This window comes from Pholis gunnellus, assembly GCF_910591455.1.
Source record: "Pholis gunnellus genome assembly, chromosome: 21".
Classification (NCBI taxonomy): Eukaryota; Metazoa; Chordata; class Actinopteri; order Perciformes; family Pholidae; genus Pholis; species Pholis gunnellus.
In genome coordinates this window covers 3,857,383-3,882,420 of record NC_136548.1, presented here as the reverse complement: position 1 = coordinate 3,882,420, position 25,038 = coordinate 3,857,383, and the positions used below count along the sequence as shown (strand labels likewise).

General features: G+C 42.6%; 1 protein-coding gene across 1 annotated transcript; it reads right to left on the bottom strand.

Moving 5' to 3' along the window:
• On the bottom strand, positions 1 to 25,038 carry nherf1a (NHERF family PDZ scaffold protein 1a). The gene is made up of 6 exons (XM_079182072.1): positions 24,365 to 25,038; positions 8,996 to 9,166; positions 6,464 to 6,617; positions 6,276 to 6,319; positions 1,792 to 1,896; positions 1 to 1,121 (listed from the first exon to the last, which is right to left on the bottom strand). The coding sequence occupies exons 1-6, from the start codon at positions 24,839 to 24,841 to the stop codon at positions 984 to 986; spliced, it is 1,089 nt and encodes a 362-aa protein (XP_079038198.1). The 5' UTR covers positions 24,842 to 25,038; the 3' UTR covers positions 1 to 983.

Below are 25,038 nucleotides of genomic sequence, written 5' to 3'. Positions count from 1 at the left end.
GCATTTAATTAACAAAGCTGGAGCATAGTACATCTAAAGCATCAGTCAAGTGTCGAAAAAAGTCAAATAAATTGAATAAAAAAAAGATACAGTATAGTTTGTAGAATATGTTAACAAAAGTAATAAAGTAATAGTATATAGTATGTCAAAATGTTTATTGTACAGCACAGAGTCAGCATCAGTACATCTGCACACTTTCTATTTTCACATGGTAAACGTCTCGTATTCGATACTCAGGCCGACTGATGCAGCTTTAAAATCCTGCAATCTCAGCAGAATCAAAACACTTCACTGAGGAGCTTCATTTCTCTCCAGTCGGTCACAATAAAATCATTTAATCATATATGTACAATTGTCTATTAAGAGCAAAGTGAAGGAAAAGAAGGAGTCTGTCATTGCGTTGAACGCTACAAGAAGCACAGACAGAGTGTTTCCAGTGAGGCGACCAGAGCTTTCAGCCTTAAGACTCATGTTGATGATTACAACAGTCAACAGGAACACAGACGCTCCTGAATGGGTGTGTTGGCAGTAAGGGCTCAGGGTTATTCAGCCTTCATCATTCACAGATACAGACAATCAAAAAGGGAAATTCTTTCATTTTACGTGCTGATTGCAGACATCAAAATCAGACATTTGTTCAAACTGTAGATTTAAAAATCTCATTTAAAATCTGTAAATAACATTTTCCTCCTATTCCTATGCCCCATTATTCTTTACATGGTCCTTCTCATAAGAGAAACTGTACATTACTATTTGTCTCCTTTACACATTCGTTTTCATATATTAACATTCATTCCTGTGTGACTCATTAAAACTAAATCAAAACAAATAAAATCAGCACATAATACTGTAGAACATGAGAGATTAGAATGTTCTAAATGAACATTGTGTGTCAAAAGAAAGCCAGATTCAGAGACCAGACACGGTGCCGTGCAGACAGGAGGAGATAGATGTGGTGGTGATGATGACGATGAAGATGACGTTTATAAGTTGCCGAACAGTTCGTTCCTCTTGCTCCAGTCCATGGTCGGGGCTTTCTTGGCGGCTCGTTTCTGACGGGCTCTTTCTTTGGCCTGAGCCAGTGATATGCCCAGACCCAGACCGTCAGCCGCAGGCTCCACCTGGACACACACACACACACACACACACACACACACACACACACACACACACACACACACACACACACACACACACACACACACACACACACACACACACACACACACACACACACAAAATGTAATCATCCAACAACATTGAACCTCCCCTCATTGCAACCTCTGTCGGCCAACGTATGAATATTTCTTCAAAAATGATGTCTTAATCTCAGATATCACCGGTACCACTGTTCAAAAACCCAGCTGTCAAAATCAATACGGATTCAAACATGTGACCGCTGTCAGTGTTCCAACACACATGAGCCACGTGTTCTGGGTCTATTTATTAAAGAATCTTTGAATCCAAAGCGCTGACCATCAGCTGAGACAGCTACCAGCAAATAAAGAGGTATTCTATAGAACTGCATTTCTGCTTTATTATTAATTGTATTTAAAATCAAATTTGATGTTATTTGAGTTTTGTTATTGGTTTTGCTTTGTTCTAATGTTTTTCTTTGTATGTATTTAAAGCATTGATTAAATTGTGCTTTATAAATAAAGCTTTCCTTACTTAAGGCATCGGCATTATTACTGACAAGAAGAAGAATTGTGAGGTGAAGGACATTTAATATGTATGTATATTGTTAATAGCTGTAGTCGTTAAATGAAGCAGTATGGTGGCTCTGTGTACCTCTGCAGGGGGGGAGCTGCTGCTCGCTGCTGGCAGGGAGGCGTTGGAGGAGGCACTGGAGGCTGACGAGCTCACGGACACTTTAGGCTTCACCTCTGCTGCTGCCTGACAAACACAACAAACATTCTCATTAATGAGAGCAATCACAGAACTACACATCGTCCGCACTGTGAACCGTCTCACACCATCTAGAGAAACTCTTCACACAGACTTAAGCTGTATTAGTGAAAATGATGGATTTTTGTGGCTGACAGTTGGTCCACTCTAGGGCTGTCCTGATCACCGTTAATCGTGATATTTAAAAGATGAAATATTGACATCATATTAATCATACACATGATAATATGGTGTAAATAATCCAGGACCTCTGAAATGGTTACAGACTCTCTCCATCTTGTATTTTGAAGCAATTCATTTGCAAAAAATGTGAAAAAACAACCACTAAACAAACGTAATATTTTTTCGTAATATTTTTTTAAAACGTTATTACATAGAGACAATACCGTTACACATTATTTTGGCCCCCGATAATTGTGGTGTGAAAATGTGATATTGTAACAGACATAACTAAGACTAAGACATACTGTACTAAGAGCAGGGGCATAATAACAACGGATACCACCAGTAACAGGCTGGTATCTGTTGTTATTGTGCAGCCCACTGAGTGCAGGTGAAGGCACAGGTCTTAAAGAGAAACACTTGATCTGTGGGTGACTTTACAGTTGCTGTCCAGCAGGAGGCGGTACACCCTCAGTGAGTAACCCTGACGTGCTGTGTCCTATCCTCATCACTCACTGATTAACACTGCAGATCTGTGTCAGCAGAACTAATCTGTACACTGGTGAACAACAACACATCCCTGCTCATGTCCACATTCCCACACGGCTCTGTGTGACCTGATCTACAGTCACCCTGTAGGACCCACTTTATGCATTCAGAAGCAGCTGCTCTTCTAAAGATAAACTCTAAGTGGACAAATGCTACAATATGCTGCATAACACAGGAGAGGCTTTTAACACATGTACATAGCGAACCACACCAACTGCTTTTCAACGTAGACACTCCTCCACAGGGGACTCGATTTCCACTCATGTCACTAAACACATGCTGAGCTGTTGGGCCTCCTTCACAGACAATCAAGATTCTAGAGCTAACTAATATAGAGCTAACTAAACTAATATAGAGCTAACTAATGTAGAGCTAACTAAACTAATATAGAGCTAACTAATATAGAGCTAACTAATACAGAGCTAACTAATGTAGAGCTAACTAATATAGAGCTAACTAATGTAGAGCTAACTAATGTAGAGCTAACTACTGTAGGGCTAACTAATATAGAGCAAACTAATGTAGAGCTAACTAATGTAGAGCTAACTAATATAGAGCTAACTAATAGAGCTAACTAATGTAGAGCAAACTAATGTAGAGCTAACTGATGTAGAGCTAACTGATGTAGAGCTAACTAACATAGAGCTAACTAATATAGAGCAAACTAATATAGAGCTAACTAATGTAGAGCTAACTAATATAGAGCAAACTAATGTAGAGCTAACTAATATAGAGCTAACTAATAGAGCTAACTAATGTAGAGCAAACTAATGTAGAGCTAACTGATGTAGAGCTAACTAATATAGAGCTAACTAATATAGAGCAAACTAATATAGAGCTAACTAATGTAGAGATAACTAATGTAGAGCTAACTAATATAGAGCTAACTAATGTAGAGCTAACTAATATAGAGCTAACTAATGTAGAGCTAACTAATATAGAGCTAACTAATGTAGAGCTAACTAATATAGAGCTGCCTCAGACCATTAAAACAAAATCCATTAAAAAGGGCGTTAATAGATTAATTTAACAATATTTAAAACTATTACCATACTAATGATTTAGCCGAATGTATTCCATAACTATGAAGTCAACACCCTCTCATCTTTGTTATTGTCATAATTAAGAACACTTTGTATTTCAAAGCTTCTATTGAGGAGTTTTAAATGAAGCTTGGAATGCCTGTCACATTTTATGACACCATTGTCCTAAAAAGAACATTTAAAAAAATAGATAGTGTTATTGTGGTTCCATAAATGTAATTCATGTGCTGCTAGACCGCCCTGTTAGTCGGGTGCTTGCTGGTCATCAGGAGAGCAAACAGTAAAAATGTTGTTCCAAAAGGCTAAATGGCAACAAATCTTTTATTTAATAATTCTTAACTTTTGGACTTTACAAAACGCTCTTTGAGTTATGAAAAATGTAAGAATGCAGGAATATCAGAAAGAACTGACATGCAAAAATAAGAAAAACTTCATTTTTGAATGTTGACATCATGAATTCTGCTTGTCGGTACACAAGTATGAACTAAAGGTGGAAGTCTTTGCTGGTTCTCATCACTTTCAGCCTCGTTTCTTGGACATGTCACACTTACGGATGATTGGACAAAAATTGCTGCGGGCCTTATTTGACAAATAAAGTGGGCCTCGTCCTCCTCCTGTTTCCTTTGTTTGCTTCTGGTCTGTTGTATTCTGTTTTAGCACCAACTTTAATATCAAGCATTTATTTTTTTACCTGCGCCACGGCCCGTATCCTAGGAGACAACGTTCACCATCATCGTGGCTCCCGTGGAAACGCTTCACAAAAGTGTTTCTGCCTCCACCTCGCGCAAAGTCAACTAAACCTAAACTTTAAACTAATTTAAACTATTTCAAACTTTAAACAGTAGGTAAGAACATACACATATTAGTGAATGAGGCCCAATGACTATTTGTCAAGGAGTGTTTCATGCCAACGGTTGGACCTGAGCTGCTACACTAAACAGTGGCAGCAGAAGTTGACACACACACACACACACACACACACACACACACACACACACACACACACACACACACACACACACACACACACACACACACACACACACACACACACACACACACACACACACACACACACACACTTATGTAATTGCTGGTGAATGAGTGATTGTTGCTGCAGTAGAGTAGAAACTGCATGTGTGGGTACATGAACAGCGCTTGTTAGTCTTCTCATTAGCATAATCCCCAACTTGCCCTGAGAGTTAATGCCACTTCAATCCCATGATCCTCCAGGACACGGAGGGGAGAGACAGAGACACGGAGACGGAAACTCACACTGGTGAGCTCGTGTTGCCATGGTGAAGGGTCAGCCACAATGTCACCAGAGGGGCCAATCCACTTTTCCCTTTTCCCGTGTGTGTGTGTGTGTGTGTGTATGTGTGTGTGTGTGTGTGTGTGTGTGTGTGTGTGTGTGTGTGTGTGGAGAGTGTTTACTTTTGATAAAGTCGCCCTGTGGTGCTGTGGACTGTCACAACATGTTGGCTAATACAGAGCGCTTCAATAAGGAGCATTCCTCTGATTTTACACATCATGATGATGAAGATGATGATGATGGGTACTACTATAAATTGTAAACTGTTTTATTATGTCCTCTGTGGCTCTGGGGGAGAAGCTTAATTAAGTCTGAAACAACACCCCTGATGATGTCATAGTGATGAGGGACGGGTATCGTTAGGGTTTGATCAATACTGTACTCTCATCGATACTGATCATCGATTCGGTTCCTTATCGATACTCTTATATTGTGAGAAAAAAAGATAATTAATAAACAAAATGAATCAACATTGGTTGAATAAATAGTCTTTCTTGAGCAGCAATACAAGAAGAAATTCACAGTTAAAGAATTAGCTCAGTGATCATCTCTAGTTACAACCTGAGCATCAAACACATGAGATGCATCATGGGAAGTGTGAGGTCCAGTGTTTTTGGATCTTGACCCATACTTGGAGCTGAAGTCAGGCGATCTCTGCTCTCTCACACTTTATGAATGTGTAATATGTAATGCTACAATAAACTTTAGAAGGTAGTGGATATCATTAGGTCATTTATTATAGTACCATTATCAGCTGTGATTAATGTTGTTTTATCATGTGATGCAATGTTGCTGGGCTACCCTGATGTGAGCTGATCAACACTGCATTAACTGTCAATGGGACATGAGGGTAGAAGAGTCTCTTCATCAGTCTAAACATACATGATGGATTTACAGTAAAGAGAGCGGGGTTAGACATGTGACGCAGGTCTCTGGCTAGAATCGATCCACCGACGTGATAGTTATGTGCTGTGACTAAAAGTTACAAACGTTTTAGAACACGTGTGTTTTGTAGTGTAACAGTGCAGTCTTGAAACACATGAAGACAGACGGAGTGCTTCACAACACTGTCCAGAACTTCTAATCTGCTACCAGGAATGTCCAGAGGGGATCAGTGGGGCTTTTCCAGGCCACTATCTGTGTGTGTGTGTGTGTGTGTGTGTGTGTGTGTGTGTGTGTGTGTGTGTCTGTGTCTGTGTCTGTGTCTGTGTGTGTGTGTGTGTGTGTGTGTGTGTGTGTGTGTGTGTGTGTGTGTGTGTGTCTGTGTCTGTGTGTGTCTGTGTGTGTCTGTGGGTACTAACCTCCTCCTCTGATGCTCTCTCTGACGCTGGCTCAGGAAGAGGTCCTACAGGGGAAAAGAAGAAATCTTCATCTGTATTTCCTCCACAGTCGGTTCAAACTAAATGTCTGATCATTATGTTCCTGATCTTTTTACACCGTTATGGTAAACACACGAGCGTCATCTTTTACAAATCCAAATGTGTCGTACCGCTGACGTGTTCCTCCGTGGGCAGGACGTTGCATCTCTTGAAATAGTCGTCGGCCTCGGCGTCCACCAGCAGCAGCGTGGTCTCGTCTCCTCCCGCCTTGATGGCCGCGACCACCTCCGAGTGCTGCATGCCGATCACTGTCATGCCATTGACCTGAGGCAGGAGAGAAGAGGAGACAGGAGACAGGAGACAGGAGAGAGGAGAGAGGAGACAGGAGAAAGGAAAGTTCACTATGTGACTCTTGCTACACTGGATGTGTTTTTCCACATGGTTCCAAACCGCCAAGTCTGCAATTATTTTGTCAAAGACAGATTGTGGTCGTGAGGTGTTGCAGTTTAAGTGCAGAATAACAATGTGGCAAAAAATAAATAAAGAACTGATCTTCATTGTGATGAATTACAGCAACAGTCAGCGGTCTTCTACTTAATTTCCATAAGTGTAGTGAATGAGTGAACACATGTAAAACCAGTGGCATGGTCCTTCAACCAGAACGCACCGTTTTAAGTAGATACATTAAGGAACATGGACAGCCAGCAGTCGACAGGGTTGACCATAGTGTAAAAACAACATCCACACAAACAGTAATCAGTTAATAATCTATTCTCCTCAGCTTTAGTCCTGATTCTCTTTTATGGTTGAGCGCTACAGATTTTGCATAAATGATGGGTGATCTTAAAGTGACCAAACAAACAGCTCGGGATTTGTGGAAATGACACCAAACCGTCAGTGGGACTAACTAGCTCCAGTTTAACGGGATGAACTTCACGGACCCCTGAGAGGAAAAAGGTTTCCCCTTCCTGTGCAACGACTGGAGCGGGGAGAGTTTTCAGAAAGCAGCGCAGAAGCATTTCAGCTGCAACAAACACACGGCATCAGACGAGCTACCAGCTGCTAGGTCACTTTGATGATGTACAACCGGTGACAGTAAAGTAAGGAGCTGTTCAACATTAAAGGGAATCACTACTGACACCATGGAATGAATGATAACAACAACCAATTGCTGCAATAGTTCTAACTGTATAAACTGTTTAATAAATGAGTAAAAGTCATTTCAACTCTCTTTTTTGGTCATTATATACACGTCTTTTCTTTGTCTGTTATCTGTTTGGAGACTTACTAATAATCCCCACTTTGCATCATCACTGACAGCAGAACATACTGGAGGGCAAATATGTTGCACTGTATTGTAAATGTAGTGCGTTTGTCCATCTAGCCTCAGAGGATTTCTAACTGGAGGTTGAGTTCAAAGTCAAAACTCCCATGAAACAGACTTTTAGCTTCATTAGGAACCCGGCTCTACCTAACAGCTAGCAGGCTAACTGACAGCTGGTGAGTCTGCTGAGAGGCTGGAGCAACGCGATTGGCTGAAAGAGGATCATTAATTTAACAATGTCCTATTCATATATTTAATACTGAACACTGCTCTCCATAGCTTAGGGCGGGACATGTTATCACATTAGACTGATTTATAACTGTAGTGTACTCGGCCTTTATTCTTCTTCTATTGAAGATAACATCAGAGGCAGCATTACAACTGTGTGATCCTACACTACAGCTGATCACATACTAACAATGACTAGCACTCTTATCACTTATAATCATATTTCCAAACATTGGACATAAACTATAAGGTATCAGGGATTATTCCCACACAGTAAGTGAACGATGATGTTTTTGGTGTGGCCGTGGTGAAACGTGATGAGGACCGACGGTAGAGTGATGGTTCCAGTGATGGAGAATGTTTGGTAACGGTGTTGTTACAGAGTGTTACAGGTATGCAAGCACACTCCCACAGATGGAACTAATCATGCCTCCTAAGAGATAAGACACTGAGGAATTCCTGTGGGAGGAAGCTCCGAGGTGGGAGTGCCCTCAGCGATCTCTCGGTCTCACCAACTCCCACTGTGGGTGTGAACGTTGAACAGGTGGTACGGCTGTATGCCACTCCAGTAGACCCCTCCGCAGTAACATTCATTCAATTCCAAGCATCCTGTTTTCCGGAATCTACCTCTAAAAAAACAGTTTAAAGTTTCTATCTCATTGTGAATACATTATGTAGAGATGTGGTCTTACGTCATCTCCACCCCCCCCCCCCCCCCCCCACCCCCACCCCCCGCAGACTGAGCAGGCAGTGATGCAGCCCACAGACACAGTAAGTGGATTAACTCTGACCTCGCCACGTTCAACATGGACAGAAGGCCTGCTCGTCACACAAACACAGCGGGGGAGAAAGAAAACATACAGTATTCGCACACACACACACACACACACACACACACACACACACACACACACACACACACACACAATCCCGGGAAAACCTACACACAGTCTCCATCTAATACCTCTCTGGATTTCAGTTTCCCCACTGATGTAATAGGATTACAGCTGATACTCATACAAACTAAATAAAACAGACGCACAGTATCCGGCAAAACACTCAGGAACAATGCGGTGAAAAGAAACGAGAGTGTGTGTGTGTGTGTGTGTGTGTGTGTGACCTGGAGGAGGAGGGAGTGTGTGTGACGTACCTGGACGAGCTTGTCCCGCGGTTTCACGCCCGCTCTCTGTGCCGGAGAGTCGTCGTCCACCGCTCGGATGAACTGGCCCGGTTTGGACTTCTCGCTGTGCAGGTTGAAGCCGTAGCCGCTGCTTCCCTTCTTCATGTGGCAGAGACGAGGCCGCGGCCCGCCTCGCTCCTCCTGCACACAGACAGGAGAACATCCACCGTTCACTGAAGGGTGTGAGCAGGTTCCCTCTCTATTTAATGTCAATACTATACATCCATGTGGACTTCAGCTAATGCCACTCAATCCTGTGTCCCCAACGGCTGCTGAGATTTCAGACTTTCTAAAACGTTTGATCGCACAATTGTTCACAATCTTAAAAGACTCGTATGACGTAATCGGCTACAGAAACGCATCGATTTGCATAACGTCACGCTTTGACGGCGAGCAAACATTCTTGTGACGCTCCATCAAAGCTTGGATTTCCCCCGAACAACAGGGTGGAGCTAAACCATTCTCTTCAGTGTGGGAGAACATGGAGACCCAACAATGTGTTGCTGTGTAAACTGGGAAAATTGGAAGTGGGCTGGCTTATTGCAGCGGTATATCCGGTCTGCAGCACAAACACTTTTTAGAAAGCGAAAAATCAACCCCACACGCTTTGTCAAGACAGCACTGCAGTCCTGTTTTCCTTTGATACATGATACCACACACACACACACACACACACACACACACACACACACACACACACACACACACACACACACACACACACACACACACACACACACACACACACACACACACACACACACACACACACACACACACACACACACACACACACACACACTTTATCGTTATGGTAACATAATATTACACCATGCGTCATCTCACATTGTTATTTGTCGGTTTCATATATGACAGACTTCTTTTAAATGATTGCCCTTCTGCCCCATTCTGATACAAAAATACATTTTGATATCATAACCATTAGAAGTGTTAGGTCAAGTACAATCCCTGCCTCTCCAGTTCCGGGGGAGGGTTGCTGTGACACACACGGTGATTAAACTAAGTTGTCACAGCAATCCTCAGAATCAGACACAACAACACACAGCAGCAGCGGGGGGGAGAGGCCGGTGACCACAGGACCGTTTGGGATTAAAGGACGTGACACATGCTACTTAACGGCTGCTTTGGGCCAGTTCCATTTCCATCCATTTTAGTGCAATTAATCTTAGATTTCTCCAATGTGTTTTACGTCATTCTGAGATCCCACACCAACACAATCAATACAGGTTTGCTGTAAATGACGAGCAATGGACGTCACGCAACTTCCCTATTTACACAACGGGCGCACAATGCTTATTTGGACAAGTGACAAACGGCATTGAGACAGACCTGAAAAAGCACAACATGAGGTCATAAACATGCAGGGGCAGAAACAAAAGTCAGCTGACTTCCTTCAGCAACTGAATGAATCAGCAGCAGGTCTCTGCTAATCCTGCGGAGGCCTACTGTAGACCTGGTTAAGTGTCTAATCCCACGTGAAGGACCTCACTTCACCTGTTAACATCAGAGCACTGCTGCATGAGCTCCGGCTTTATTATAGGACTCCTGGAGATCATTGCTGAACGGAACCCTATAACATAAGCTCCATAACGAAGGCGTCGACATTTTACAATACGCCAATATCACTTCTTTTCTTCCTAGTGTTCCAATTGTACTTTAAACTTGCACAATCGAGATAATTAGTTAATTAGCTAAACTCGTTTAGCGGTGAACATTGTAGATGTGCTCCAGCCTGGTGGGTGTGTTGCAGACATACAGGCAGAAAAAAAACATTATTATTACCATTATTATTTCACCTTTTCTCGGAGTGACTTGGCTTCCACAGCCTCTAAACTAGCCTGATAGACAGAACCGTCCACTCGGTGGAGGGCACGGATTCAACCTCCAAACCCGTTTACAGCCAACACGTGCACCGAGCAGTTAACCAATCGAGGCTCTGATAAAATTGCACCTCTTTCATGTGATAAAAAGCACAGCTATCTATAGCGTTGTCACATATCTGTCAATGATTCCCTGCAAAGTGACCATTTCAGATCCACCGCGACAACCTCAGCGTTCTTAAGGCACCTCGCCCACTCAGAGTGGACTCTGCATCGGTCCGAGGGTTTCTGTGGAGTCGGGGCGGTTGATGATTGCCGAAACGCTCTGAGTGAGTCAGTGTGATCTTGGGGAGGACCTTTGGATGGAATCTTTTATCATCATCATTTATGACAAAGCCCACATAATCAGTGGCTGAAGACGATAAGGGAGCAGGTGAGGTGCAAAGTGCACCGCATGCCAATCCAGTTTTCATGTAATCTGCAGCATTTGCTGCATGCAATACTTCTCCACGCTGCGCTCTGATATGGCACAGGACCTGTGGAGAAGCTGCAATAACCAACGTTATATCAGCAGGTTTGACACATGTTATGTGGGGAATACTGCATGTCCTGCATTCTGGTGAATTATTGCATCAATGTATTGTGGAAATGATGTATTTAGTTATTAAAGTACAAACATATAATGGAATATAATGCGGTAAGGCTCTCAGGAAGTCTGTTTTGCTTTCAAATATTTATTAATCTCTGCTGAGTCAGAACACGAGTAAGAATGATTGACTTTTGTTTGGGAAAGTAACCTCTTTAAGCATGTGGCACATTTATGAATACATTCATTCATTTAAATAGATGGATAAACCCCAGGCCTTTATTAGCTCAAATGTGTTTCAGAAAGATTTATGCTCATCTTCAAAACTTTAGACACATTCAAGACGTATCCCACATATGTATTAATAAGGTCAGAACATTTTGAGAATAAAGTTGTGATATTTAATGATAATAAAGTCATAACAGCTGCTGTGCATTATGTTACTGCTCCGTTTCTTGATGGGGTGATTGTTCAGGGAGACTAAAGATCGAATTGTTGTTGCTGTTATCTGCATTATTTAGTACATTTTATGAAAAAATGACAATGCCTCTGTAAGTTATTAATGATAATAATAATTTGAAAGCCAACGTTATGAATGAAGCATTAAACTGTTAGTTGAAACGGACCGTGTGAAACACATTACACTCTTGCAAAGTAAACGTTAATATAAAAAGTCTTCAGGTGATTGAATTGGAGGAAGATAATGGATGCTGTGCTTTTACATTAGTAGTATTATTAGTGCGTGCACTCATCTGAGCAGCTGGTTTATCTGCAGTGGTATTTTGAGCGGCCGGGACAAACAGACAATTATAAATCACTTAATTATGACAAATTTACAACGAGCCCCCGATAAACAATTTGTCACAGACAGCATTTCACAAAGTTTATAAAGTTTGCCCAAAAAATGTAACAGATACGTTTAAAAATGTTTGTAGACTCCGGGGTTACCTCCTCGTGTGGACGGGCGTACCCGTATACATTTTAAAATTCTTAGCAGTCACAACGTGTCCTTCACTGATTCGTCACGCCCCGATCAGAATCAACTAGCGGGTTAATACTTGTTGTCCAGTTAGTTTGCATTTTATAATTCTACTCCTGCCGACATGTGGAGTGAGCTGTTATTTCTGTGTGCATTGAAAAAAACTTTTCTATATAAAATCACGAAATTCATTTCACACCTTCTGTGTGTATTCATTAATATTGAGACTGATCTGACCCGATACGGTCGGTACTGTAGCAGATTAATACAATCAAACAGTGTATTTGTGGCTGTATGTGCAGGTCTATGGACTCCCTCTGCATCAATTCAAGGAATCGAGGACTCATCTTTGATCTGGATTCGTCCTTTAACTCCCACTGCAGTGCAGAGGCAGTGACGGCTGAGGTTAGCAGAATGCTAATCTTAACTATTACTAACATGTTCTGTACCTCTCTGAAACGCTTCCAATCACAGCTTGTCATCTCAAAGGCAAAGTCGATTCCGACGCCCAACAACAATTGACATTTGTGATGTGTCCCTTCAGCCTACTGCTTTGGGACTCTGGCCTCCAGCTCAAACTGAGACGTAATCACGCCCGCCTGCATGATTATGGTCTGCAGCAGTGAACACAAACAATACAAAGAAAACCCTCGGAGGGAGTGGAAGACAGACACAAATTCTTTCACATCGCCGGCATCACTGGAACACAATGCGTGCTGCATTAAAAGAGACATTTTGAGTCCTACTTTCTGACTTTTTTCAGGGTTTCAAGACACGCACAGGAAAACCACAGTGTCAGCAGAGCCGCACAGCAAACCAGTCTCAGTGACAGCCGGTGGAGTTTGATAATGACACCGCTGGGTAAAGCCCCACAGAGTGTCTCCAACATGCCGGCAATGAAACAATGTTTGTTGCAGCAGCAAACATCCGCTGCTGAAGGTAACCGTCAGAGATGAAGCTCATCTGAGATGTGTGGTGACAGGCCCACTGTTACAATATGATAAATCAATGACCCCTGCAGTGGAAGACGTAGCAACGCAGAAATCAGCCGCACGTACAAATCCTCAGCGTTGGCATGCGGCGCCTCGTCACACACATGCTGTTGGGAATCCAGTGGAACATACCGTATCTCTACGTCAACACATCCATGAAACAACACAAACTGCAATGTGTCGTGCTCGTACATTTACCACCTCACGAGGTTTCAGAAGCTCAGCCTTTCAGAAAAATAAAAGCTTAATATAAAGAAATAAATCTAAAAGTGTGAAAACCAAAACTCGTTTGTGCACATATGCATGTCATTTTGGGGGTTGGGTTGCTAGGGGTACCATGACAAAAAACGTCCCGACTGCACAAGACAAGCGCACTAAATGATGATTTATTGCTTAAAAACAGGCCCCCAATAAAATCTCCCGTTCGGAAAACAAAGTTTAATGTTTGCCTTTTTCAAGCCTCTCCTCTGCAGAGAGGTTAAAGGTCAACCACAGAGCACTGGTGGGGATTCCGCACAAAAGGGACCAGAAAAAGGAAGTATCGGTTGCAGAGATCTGGCTGCGGGCCCAGTCGTGTGCCTGTGCCAACACAGAAATAACATCTGGCTTGGGATCTGCTACAAATAGCCACCGTGTGAACGCAGGATTTAGCCTATTTAAGTGCGATTGTACAAGAGGCAGCAGGCAGCCGGTGTAAACATTCCCTAAGCTTGTTGAATATCAGAGGTTAATGGTTTTACAGCTTGCTGTAGTTAAACATCAGACCCGGTGTCACATAATGAGGACCTTGAACCGAGGCTGAAACACTAAACGGTGTGCCATTTGAAACCTTTATGATGATAATGCTTAAACGTTTCTGTGTAAAAACCTGTGGAGCCAACGTTGGCAGGGGATGCTACCACTGCATTAGCTAGCGTTAGCACTTCTATGGTACGCGAGCTACTCAAGATATACTGAGTGTAAACACATGCTGCTAGAGTTGAAAGACAAATAATTCCTTCAAGAAACAGCTCACAACAAGGTCTGTGGATTATCTCCAGTATCAATAGTCACGATTTCTGTGCTGTATATTGCTGGTTTACATAATACATAACTACACAGACCTGCATGTAGCATTATGGTTATAACTGGCTGAGACAAAAAACACACAATGTGGCTTCAGCACTATAGCAACTCGCTACAAGGACAGGAAGTGGTTTCCTCATTGGTTCCAACCCAACAGCTAACAACTCATATGCTGATAGAGTGAGTGTGTGTGTGTGTGTGTGTGTGTGTGTGTGTGTGTGTGGTGTGTGCGCACGCGTGCATGGAACTGGTTACAGGAATGGTCTCGACAAAAGAGTTATGAAAAATGAGTTCATATACCACTCAGAAACTCAGCAGCCTCTGATGAAGGGTGTGTTCAACAAGAGTTGGTACTAAATATGGGTGCTAGTGAGAAGAGAAAAGAAGAAAAAAAAGGACTGCGACATAACCGTTAGCAACTGGCCAAAATACAAGGAAGTAAAATTTGTTGTACTTCAGCCACGTGCCATTGTTCTGTTATGATTGTATGTTCTGTTTGTCTATGTTCTGTCTGATCATGGTGCTAAGCACATAAATAAATGGAGGTGTTTCCTCTGGGCTCAGAGATTATAAAAGGTGTTTGGTGTAGAACTGTGCTTCTTCACGTTAACAGGAGTCAGTTGAGGTGGAACCCCAAAACCCACCGGCGGGTTTGAAAAGCATGTTTTCTTAAAACTTTGCTGCTGCCTTTAATTGAACCAGATTCAAGGATATTAATCAATTTCTGCATTTTACTACTGCTGAATAGTATTTCTTACACTGCTTTTTAGTGTTTTAATGACTGTTTTTAATGTTTCAATTAATGTTCTTAACTGTTTATAAATCTCCTTTTCTTTTTCTTATGTTTTGATATTTTTAATGATTTTATGTGACGCACTTTGAATTGCCTTGTTGTTAAAATGTGCTGTACAAATAAACTTGCCTTGCCTTAAAACAATCACCAAAACTACACCATTGATCTGTAAGCTGTCATTATCAAATTGTCATCGTTCCGACGGCCCTTGAACACATCATGTGTGATGAAGGCTTCCGTCAGAAAAAGCAGCTAAACGAAGCTTAGATTTGTGATATTCCATCAAAAACATTTGAAGAATACATGTCATATGTAATATGCCGCCCCAAGTAAACCATTTGCTCTAACCAGATCCTGTAAAAAGATGTTAACACTGTCCTACAATTAATATTCAGTGAAACTGCTACTGGCTGCTGAACACAGAGCAGGAAGAGGACAGGAGAGGCTGATTAGATGTACATAGTTCAATGTATATAGCACGTAGAGCCTCAATGTATTTTTTCCAAACATTGGTAACACAAATGTTGCATATACAGATTGTATTGTTTTCCAATTTGTGTTAAATCAATTTTAAATTTTCCCAAAAATGAAACTTCTTTTTTTCTTTTTTATGATTGATGGCATTGTAACTGTGTTATACTGCAAAGAAAATACATTTTGGAGTTCTCTTTACTTCTAGCCATGATTGTGTTGTTTCCAAAGAGGTGCAGTAAATTATATATAAATACATACACATATACACTCACTGGCCACTTTATTAGGTACACCTTGCTAGTACCGGGTTGGACCCCTTTTGCCTTCAGAACTGCCTTTATGTGTGTTGGAAACATTCCTCACACATTATGGTCCATATTGACATGATAGCATCACGTAGAAGATTTGTCGGCTGCACATCCATGATGTGAATCTCCCGTTCCACCACATCCCAAACGTGCTCTATTGGATTGAGATGTGGTGACTGTGGAGGCCATTGGAGTACAGTGAACTCATCGTCTCATGTTCAAGATACCAGCTTGAGATGATTTGAGCTTTGTGACATGGTGCATGATCCTGCTGGAAGTAGCCATCAGAAGATGGGTACGCTGTGGTCATAAAGGGATGGACATGGTCAGCAACAATACTCAGGTAGGCCGTGGTGTTTAAACCATGCTCACTTGGTACTAAGGGGTCCAAAGTGTGCCAAGAAAATATCCCCCACACCATTACACCACCACCAGCAGCCTGAACCGTTGATACAAGGCAGGATGGATCCATGCTTTCATGTTCTTTACGACACATTCTGACCGTGCCATCTGAATTTGGTGGCTGAAATAGAGACTCATCAGACCAGGCAACGTTTTTCAAATCTTCTATTGTCCAATTTTGGTGAGCCTGTGTGAATTGTAGCCTCAGTTTCCTGTCCAGCTGACAGGAGTGGCCCCCGGTGTGGTCTTCTGCTGCTGTAGCCCGTCTGCTTCAAGGTTCCACGTGTTGTGCGTTCAGAGATGGTATTCTGCATACCTTGGTTGTAACGAGTGGTTATTTCAGTTACTGTTGCCTTACTATCATCTCCAACCACTCTGCCCATTCTCCTCTGACCTCAACAAGGCATTTTCGTCCACACAACTGCCGCTCACTAGAGAGTTTCTCTTTTTCGGACCGTTCTCTGTGAACCCTAGAGATGGTTGTGCGTGAAAATCACAGCAGATCAGCAATGAAATACTCCGACCAGCCCGTCTGCCACCAACAACCATGCCACGTTCAAAGTCACTTAAATCCTCTTTCTTCCCCATTCTGATGCTCGCTTTGAACTTCAGCAAGTCGTCTTCACCACGTCTAGATGCCATTGAGTTGCTGCCATGTGATTGGCTGATTAGCTATTTGTGTTAACAAGCAATTGAACAGGTGTGCCTAATAAAGTGGCCGGTGAGTTTATATATATATATATATATATATATATATATATATATATATATATATATATATAGCAGTGAACATCCAGGCCACAGAGAGTGAAATGTGACAGGAGCAAAGAAAACGCCCAGAACCTACTCGGGGCTCAGAGGGTTAACTGTCAGAAGATATTGTATTTTTATTCCCCCCCCTCGTCTATGATACAATCATCTCAATCCGTTTGGTCATGCTGAACTCTCAATTTAGCAACTGCTGACTGATTGGAGCTGAAAGCAGGCTGAGTCCAAAGCTCGAGGTATATATTTATAACATTTTATGATTGCATTCAGAGTTTCAGAGGACGAGGGGCTTCAAAAGACATCCTAATTGCTTGCACCGAATGAAATTATAATCCCCGTCAGGCCAAAGACCCTGATTAGATCTTGATGGATCCGCAGGCTATTCATTGGACAGTTTAACGTCACGGTCCAGTCCGAGCCGAAGGGGACAGCGTGACCACAGCAGTGACGGCACTAAGTCTCCTGTCATCTCCGTGGCAGAGACGTGTCCTTGGTCAACCTCAAGAGGAAAATAATGAAAACTGAATCAACGGCTACACTGCATTCACTCTATTGCTAAGAAAAAAAGGACTGTAAGGGAAACTCTGGCAACCAACAGGCTATTTAGTATCCGTGTTGATTTAGACTTTGACACTCAGGAAACAGTGGGGCAGCGAGGCTCTCAGTCACATGATGCCAGCGGCTCTTTCATGGAGTTTGTTTTGGATGGCAGCCCGGGTAAAGAACCATCTGATGGAAAGTTGCTCCCGTGGGCAATGCCTCCAAGATTCAGCCGGAGTAAGAAAACTGATTCTTTTTAAACATGAGGATATACTCCACTGTATGATATACACACATCTGTAAAAATGTTTGGGATGTTGGGACTCTAAAGAAGTAAGGCCTGCCACTCACTGGGTGTGTCCCCATGTGTCGCACCATGTAAACAGCATCTCCATCAGATGATGACCTCAGATGCAAATGCTACATAATGATTTTGACCGAGCATTTGCTAGCAGCATTTCTACCTCTGTTCCACATCTAACAGCCTTTCACACGTAGTGTGAGAAAGATAATTGTGGGATCAATGCTGAGGGGTCTTCCTGTTTCCATTCTGTCAGTAGAGGAGGTCATGGACCAGGCCCAGATCCAACGCTACGGGATCTCTTTATGTGAGCCCATTGTACTGTCTGTTATGGGCCAGTGTACCATGAGCCTCTGACACCGACGCTGCTAAAGTTACAAGTGGAAAGGCAAACTGTGTTTGCACTCAAAGTAGAACTCATTTATCAATCATACGTAGACTGAGACCTTGCACCAAAGAACAGGTTGAGGTGTGAAAGACAACAACTGCAACTTATTTCACTTATTGATTAATCTATACATTTTCTGTTCATACTTTAAAGTAAAAAAGTATAAGACGTCCTTAAAGTGCTGGGCAAATCAACCTGAGACCAGCTACTGAGTGGACTGTGAGGTGAGATAGTATTTGCCAATATTTATTTATTTATATATATATATATATATATAGTTTAATCAACTAATCCCTTTGACTAATGTAAATAAATACTGACAAATACTCATCAAAATGTCCTGAAGCCCACAGTGATGACTTCAAAAACACTTCTTGTTCTGTGAAACCAACAGTCCAAAATGCAAAGATATTCAATTTACTGTAATATCAAAATGAGAAAAGCAGCAACAATCCTCACATTTGACATAAGAGCATATGTTTGGCATTTCTGCTTGATAATTGACTTAAAACGGTTCATCATTATCAAAATAGACAATTAACATGAGAAATCGGGATGACCGATATTAGTTATTGCAAATTATATATATATATATATATATATATATATATATATATATATATATATATATATGACCGATGAATAAATTGCAGTATAAAAGTCACCATCAGTGTGTCCAACATGGAACATTCACAAGTCTATTTTCATCTGTAAAATATCCTGTTAATAATTATGTCCACACTTATTTTAAAAGCTCTTATCAGGATGAAACTGAATATCAATATCTGTACGAGCTATAAAATGGATGAACCCTCTCATCGTTTCAGCGCCATCAAAACCCGTAAAATACTTCAATATGACAATAGTCACACATTAAGGCTTTCTCTAATCTCTTGCGGTTCAATTATAACTTCAGGCATTCTATCCATGGAGTACAACGTAGGAACCTGCGGCAACATGACAGTAATCTGGATTCATAGCGATCTCTCCTCGGATAGATCTCCGGCTTATACGAGCTGAGAGATAAGAGATGTTGTGAAACATGGAGGAAGAAATGATCAGCTGGCAAGATGAGAGGCTGCCTCGAGGCCTTCAATCTGAGTCCGAGGGTCAACGTCTTCAGGTGTTCTGGAACTGTGAACAGGGAGTGGAGCACGGTGAGCCGGGGCAAATATAATGAGCCGGGTGGGAAATGGCATTTCGATTTTTGGTCGAGGACCTCATTATATCAAATCTTACTTCAACACTTGGAACAGCCATTCTATTTAGGACCTCACTAGATCACCATTTGTTTGACATTTTCACATCTACGAGTACAGAACTAATTGCTGTTTAATCTGGTGACCAGCGCGCCCCCCCCCCCCCCCCCCCCCCCCCCCCCACACACACACACACACACACACACACACAGACACACTGACAGTGTGTAGGTATTTCAGGGTCAGCGTGGCCTCCTTGTTGAGGCGTGAGAGTCCTCTCTCCTTTCCTCCCCTGGCCCGCGAGCCTTTCTCCGCATGCAAACACGGCGGACAAAGCCTCTTTCTGCTGCCGGGGGTCTCTATGGTGACCGACAGAAGGCCCTCGGTGTGCTGGAGGACAGGATGTTACCAAAATATGATGACATGCTCATTTGACCTCATGCTTTTATCTTCAGGAAAGGAAAAAAAAACAATCTTTGTGGTATTAGATATCCAAGTCTTTGCCGAGACTATCACCGTGAGGATTATTCTTAATTTAGTGTGAAAAAACAAACATGTGGTGGCCGAGCCCTGCACTGCAATACCAAGTGCAACCAAAAGGCAATCACGTGAAAGGGACTATTGTTTGAGGGGTAACCGAGATTGTGCTCGGGGCTCGTTCCACGTCATCACTGGCCAGCCCACTCAAGTGTATCCCACTGAGAGGCCGCTATCAGAGGCCAGTACAGGACCAGCAGTCAGGCTCTGCCAAGACTCCCATCAGGGAGGAATGTGGCTGGAGGTTTGCAGCATCCCAGCCAGCCTGGGCTTCTCACTCCACCAGAGGTCGGAGGATTAGTGACGGGGCGTGAGCCGCCTGCATGGAAGGAGACGGACATCTAGACGTCCCCTTTATAACTGCAGAGCAGGGGCCAACATGGAGGAGATCCATGCAGGGAAAGCAGAGGTGTGGATTAGAGTCAGGGAAGCAACGACAGCTGCCAACTTCACCCGGCATTGGGGCCGCACAAAAGGTTGAGGCTAAGGTTAGCTGGCTCTTAGCCTAATGCCTAGGAGACAGCATTAAGTAGTTAACTTTGCAAACATTAGATCAATGAGCTCTTGACGCCGTCTGTGCATCAAAGCTTTGGTAGCTTTAATATCATCTTTTCAAATCAACAAAACATCTGTAACATTTCTATGTTGCACTTTCAAGTTGACCGTGACAACTCTTGATATTAACATAACAGTAGTAGATGGAAATTAAAATTAGTTTCAAATGTTGCTAAATGTGGATGGAAACTTGGCTATTGTTGTTAGGTGGCCGGCATTAGAGTCAGCCTAACATTCCCACTGCTCCTAATTAGTAATAACCTGTTTAGCATTCTAAATGCTACGCTTAGGTCTTGGTCTTGACTCAAAACCTTTTCAGACTTAAGCAAAGCAAATCATTTTTTTTATGACGCCGTTTTTAACTTCACGCTACAGATTTGCTCGATGTTACTTCAACCCCGTGCACAGACCTGCTGACTTCGGGGATTCCACTGAAATTAATTGATTTATCTCAGAAATGTTATTGGGTTATACGCTGGAGCGACTGGATAGTTAGACCAGGATTATGCTTCTGCGGATAAACATGTGTCCGTTGATCAACGCAGAAGAGGGTGTTATGGGTAACCGGCCAAAGCACACAATGAATGGTTGATCCAACTTCCTGTAGGGAAGAAGGTTTATCATGGAAAAGACATAGAACATGGAAAATGTGTTTCATATTAGAATTTCAACAAAGCATCTGCGTATCAGCAATGAGCCGAGTGAGAAGGACGTCACAATAACAAAACTGTGATAGTTGATAATAACACCAGGGAAATTCCACGATTCTTGATACCCGATTCTAATAAAAAAACAAAAACAAACGCCATGTACTTCAACACACACTCCTTTATTACCGTTTGCATGCTGGTTTATGCCAATGTATTATTAATCTCTGATGATCTGCCTCAAGTTTTCTGCCAAAAACTAACTTTTACAAGACTACATTTCAACACATCATGATATTGTTATAATTCACCTTTGCCCGATACAATTTGTTTCTGATTAGGGCTTTAATACATCAAAGTAACAGCTAACATTACTAGCTCTCCCCCTGCCAATTTCAACATGGGTCTGTTGTAGAAGATGTAGTATTATTAGGGACATTTTCTGTCATTCCCGGGACAACAGGACGCTGTTAGCCTAGAGCCCGGATACCCCGGTACAGTACCTGTAGTACTGCAGAAAAATGAGTTGGTACAAAAGTATCTGTCCTTGTGACATCTTCCCATTTTTGTGAGGGTCCACATTTATAAACATGAGGGTGTACAAGCCAACTCCACAAGTCTGAACACATCTGCAGATGCCGACACCCAATGTAGCATTGTACAGTGGTAACATGTGCATGGCCCTTTTAAACCGTTATCAATTAGCAACAGTGATAGAGTAATCAATAGTGAAAATAACCACTAGTTCGAGCCCTAACTGACTCCCTACCAGTACCTTCATTAGTGGTGTAATGGATCGTTGTTGATCTGGGATCCGTACAGAGCCCCCTTCACGTTTCGGCACCCATGTGAACCGTGGATTAATTAGAGTTTGACGTTAACCATCACAGTGTGAAATAAAGATTTACTGACGATCGTTCACTAAAATATATGATCAGGACATCAGTTATTCTAATTGGAAAAGCGGTGGAAGCCCCGTATTTGGCGAAGGTAAATTATAACGTCATGTGTTCAAATGTAATCTCGTAAAATGTAGTGTTGGTGAGAAACTTGAATAAATAGTTGTTTGAAGAAAATGAGCCATTTACACTAGCTCTAACCAGCTTATAACACATTATTAAAACTACTAAGATCTGTTTTTATCAATACAAATACAATCTTTTATTCCCTTATCACTTGAATTGTGTGTTTTTATGAAGGAAAAAAACACTACATTACTATAACAAAGTAAAAGGTCAGCAGTTAGAATTCTTCAAATGATTTTTGAGATGGTGGAAAATAAATAAATAGTCTGGATCCTTGTAGACCAGCTGCTATAATCAAACAACGAAGGGATCTGTATCTGCCAGTATGGATCATCAGAGATCGGCAATTAGTATCGGCGGCAACAAAACGTGATTAGGGATCTAAAAGTTATATTTGCTATCTTTTTTTCTTTTGTGCTTATCTGATTCTCAGCGCACCACACAGATAAACACCTCCATAACTAAGCTATTTGATATAGCTGTTACACCACATGTAAAATCAGGGCCCAGACTTTGCACTGGCAGTTCTTGTCATGTTTATGAGAGAATACCAACACTGTTTCATAACAGACAACAAGAGCCTGGTCTTTCAAAGAGGCAGGATTGTGGTAATCCCACGAAAGAAACGCATGTCAAAGTACAGTAATTAAAATTCTTGTGTAGTGGAAGTTCCCAGAGTCCCATACAAGAGCGTCACACCTTTAGCATCGTTGCTAATCCAGCTCTTTTTTGTTAGTGTCATCAACAAAGCTCATTCACAAAAAATCTTAAACTGTGGTGCCTCTCATTACATCCTCTTATTAAGTCTAGACGCTCGGAGCACGTGCAATAAAAGCGCTCTGTATAAACTCTATCATGTCAACCCATATCTCTCAAATTGCTACCGGGTAATAACAATAGAGGAGTAGACGATGATGTAGTCGCTTGGCATGAATCATAACGACAAAAGCCTCTGGTCCAACAAGCAAAACCTGCCGAGGAATTCAAGATGGGAAGCGGAGAAACTGACAGGCATTCGTATGACAAAGGCTCTGTTCAGCAGGATCGAGTAGAGGCACCTCTCAGTCTCAGCAGGGCACTGGCACTGGAAGTAGCTACTTAATGGGGGGGGGGGGGGGGGGGGGGGGGTCTATTTCCACGCAACCTTTGCAGCTCAGACGCAGGGGCTGGCCTCAGATCAGATAGGAAGATATAAGCCAGGGGCACTGCTGTTTCTGGCTGACGATTATATGATGAGTGAATGGGACTCCTATATGGAATGAGTTGCGTTTTAATGACCATACACTGCAGCTTACGCTCATGTCAACATAGAGGGAGAGGATGTAAACATGTCAAACATCGGTGGCTAACACCGTCACCATGGTGGCTATCGCTTTAACGGCTCTGGATGTAACATGGGGATTGTAAATGATACCGCAAATGAATGATCACCAATGCTTTATGGCGATATTGTTTTTCATGTGATTGATTACCTTTATTCATGGAGTGCCTATCATTGAATTACTTTGTGTCCAGTTAGTTTGTCAACAAAACTTTTTAAACAAAGGAACCAATTGTGGATGCAAATAATAATTGTGCAATATAAAAGTAGGTGGACTTTGTTGAGCTGAGGGTGTTTTGTGACGAGCACACACACACACACACACACAACCAAGAAAAATGTATTCTTGGCCTTTGGATAAGTTTCTCAATTGAATTACAACATTATGATACTGTACATACTGATGTCCTTGTTAAAGATTACATGATATAAGAATTCACAGGTCAAAAGGTTAACAGCTCACCTTTTTGACCGTCATTTCTCAAGGTGAGATTCGTACGTGTGGTAATATAATATAATATAACATAATACAATATAATGTCATGTTTAGGGAGAAATTAGTGAAGTGGGTAGTAGGCTACCTTAATAAATGGAGTGAGTTGCCGTGCTTTACTGTACCTTGGTGCTGGAGCTGACACTCAGCCTCTCCGACCTCTCCGAGGTAGCGTCCCCGTTCTCACGCGGGGCGGGCGTGGACTCCCTCGAGTCCCTCGCGCCGTTGCTCTGCGCGTCCACGCGGTCAGAGTCGCTGTCCCCGCCGGGCAAGGGGATCCCCTCGGAGACGAACTCCCTCCGGCACTGCAGGTTGTGTTTCTCCAGCAGCTCGGCCGTTTCGACGTCAACGACGATAAGCTCCAGAGGCCCGGCGGTGGCCCGTATCCTTGCGACCACTTGCTGGTGGCTCTCGCCCTCCACGCTCTCCCCGTTCACGAACGCCAGGCGGTCGCCCGCGAGAAGCCCGGCTTCGGAAGCGGGAGTGTCCGACTCCACGAGCCGGATGAACTGCCCGGTCTTGCCCTTCTCTCCGTGCAGGTGGAACCCGTAGCCGCTGGCTCCTTTCTCCAGCACGCACAGTTTGGGTCGGAGGTTTGACATGTTCTTGCTTTTCTGACCAACGGAAACTTTTCTCGGCGCTATTCGAACCACTTCAGAGCCGTAAAACTGGGAGTTGCACAACAACCAAACAAAACAACTCTGACACCTGTTGCGTACGGACTTCGCTCAAGCTCCACTTCCGCTGAACTGAGTCACAGTAAACTTTCCGCTTCGCTTTCACTCCGCTCGGTTCGCAG

What these genes read in the sequence shown, in the direction of transcription:
- nherf1a (XM_079182072.1), bottom strand. Translation starts at nt 24,841, where the DNA reads ATGTCAAACCTCCGACCCAAACTGTGCGTGCTGGAGAAAGGAGCCAGC. An exon ending in GTGTCAGCTCCAGCACCAAG is followed by an intron (nt 9,167 to 24,364) that starts GTACAGTAAAGC and finishes GTCTGTGTGCAG; the next exon opens with GAGGAGCGAGGCGGGCCGCG. An exon ending in AGAGAGCATCAGAGGAGGAG is followed by an intron (nt 1,897 to 6,275) that starts GTTAGTACCCAC and finishes TGTGTTTGTCAG; the next exon opens with GCAGCAGCAGAGGTGAAGCC.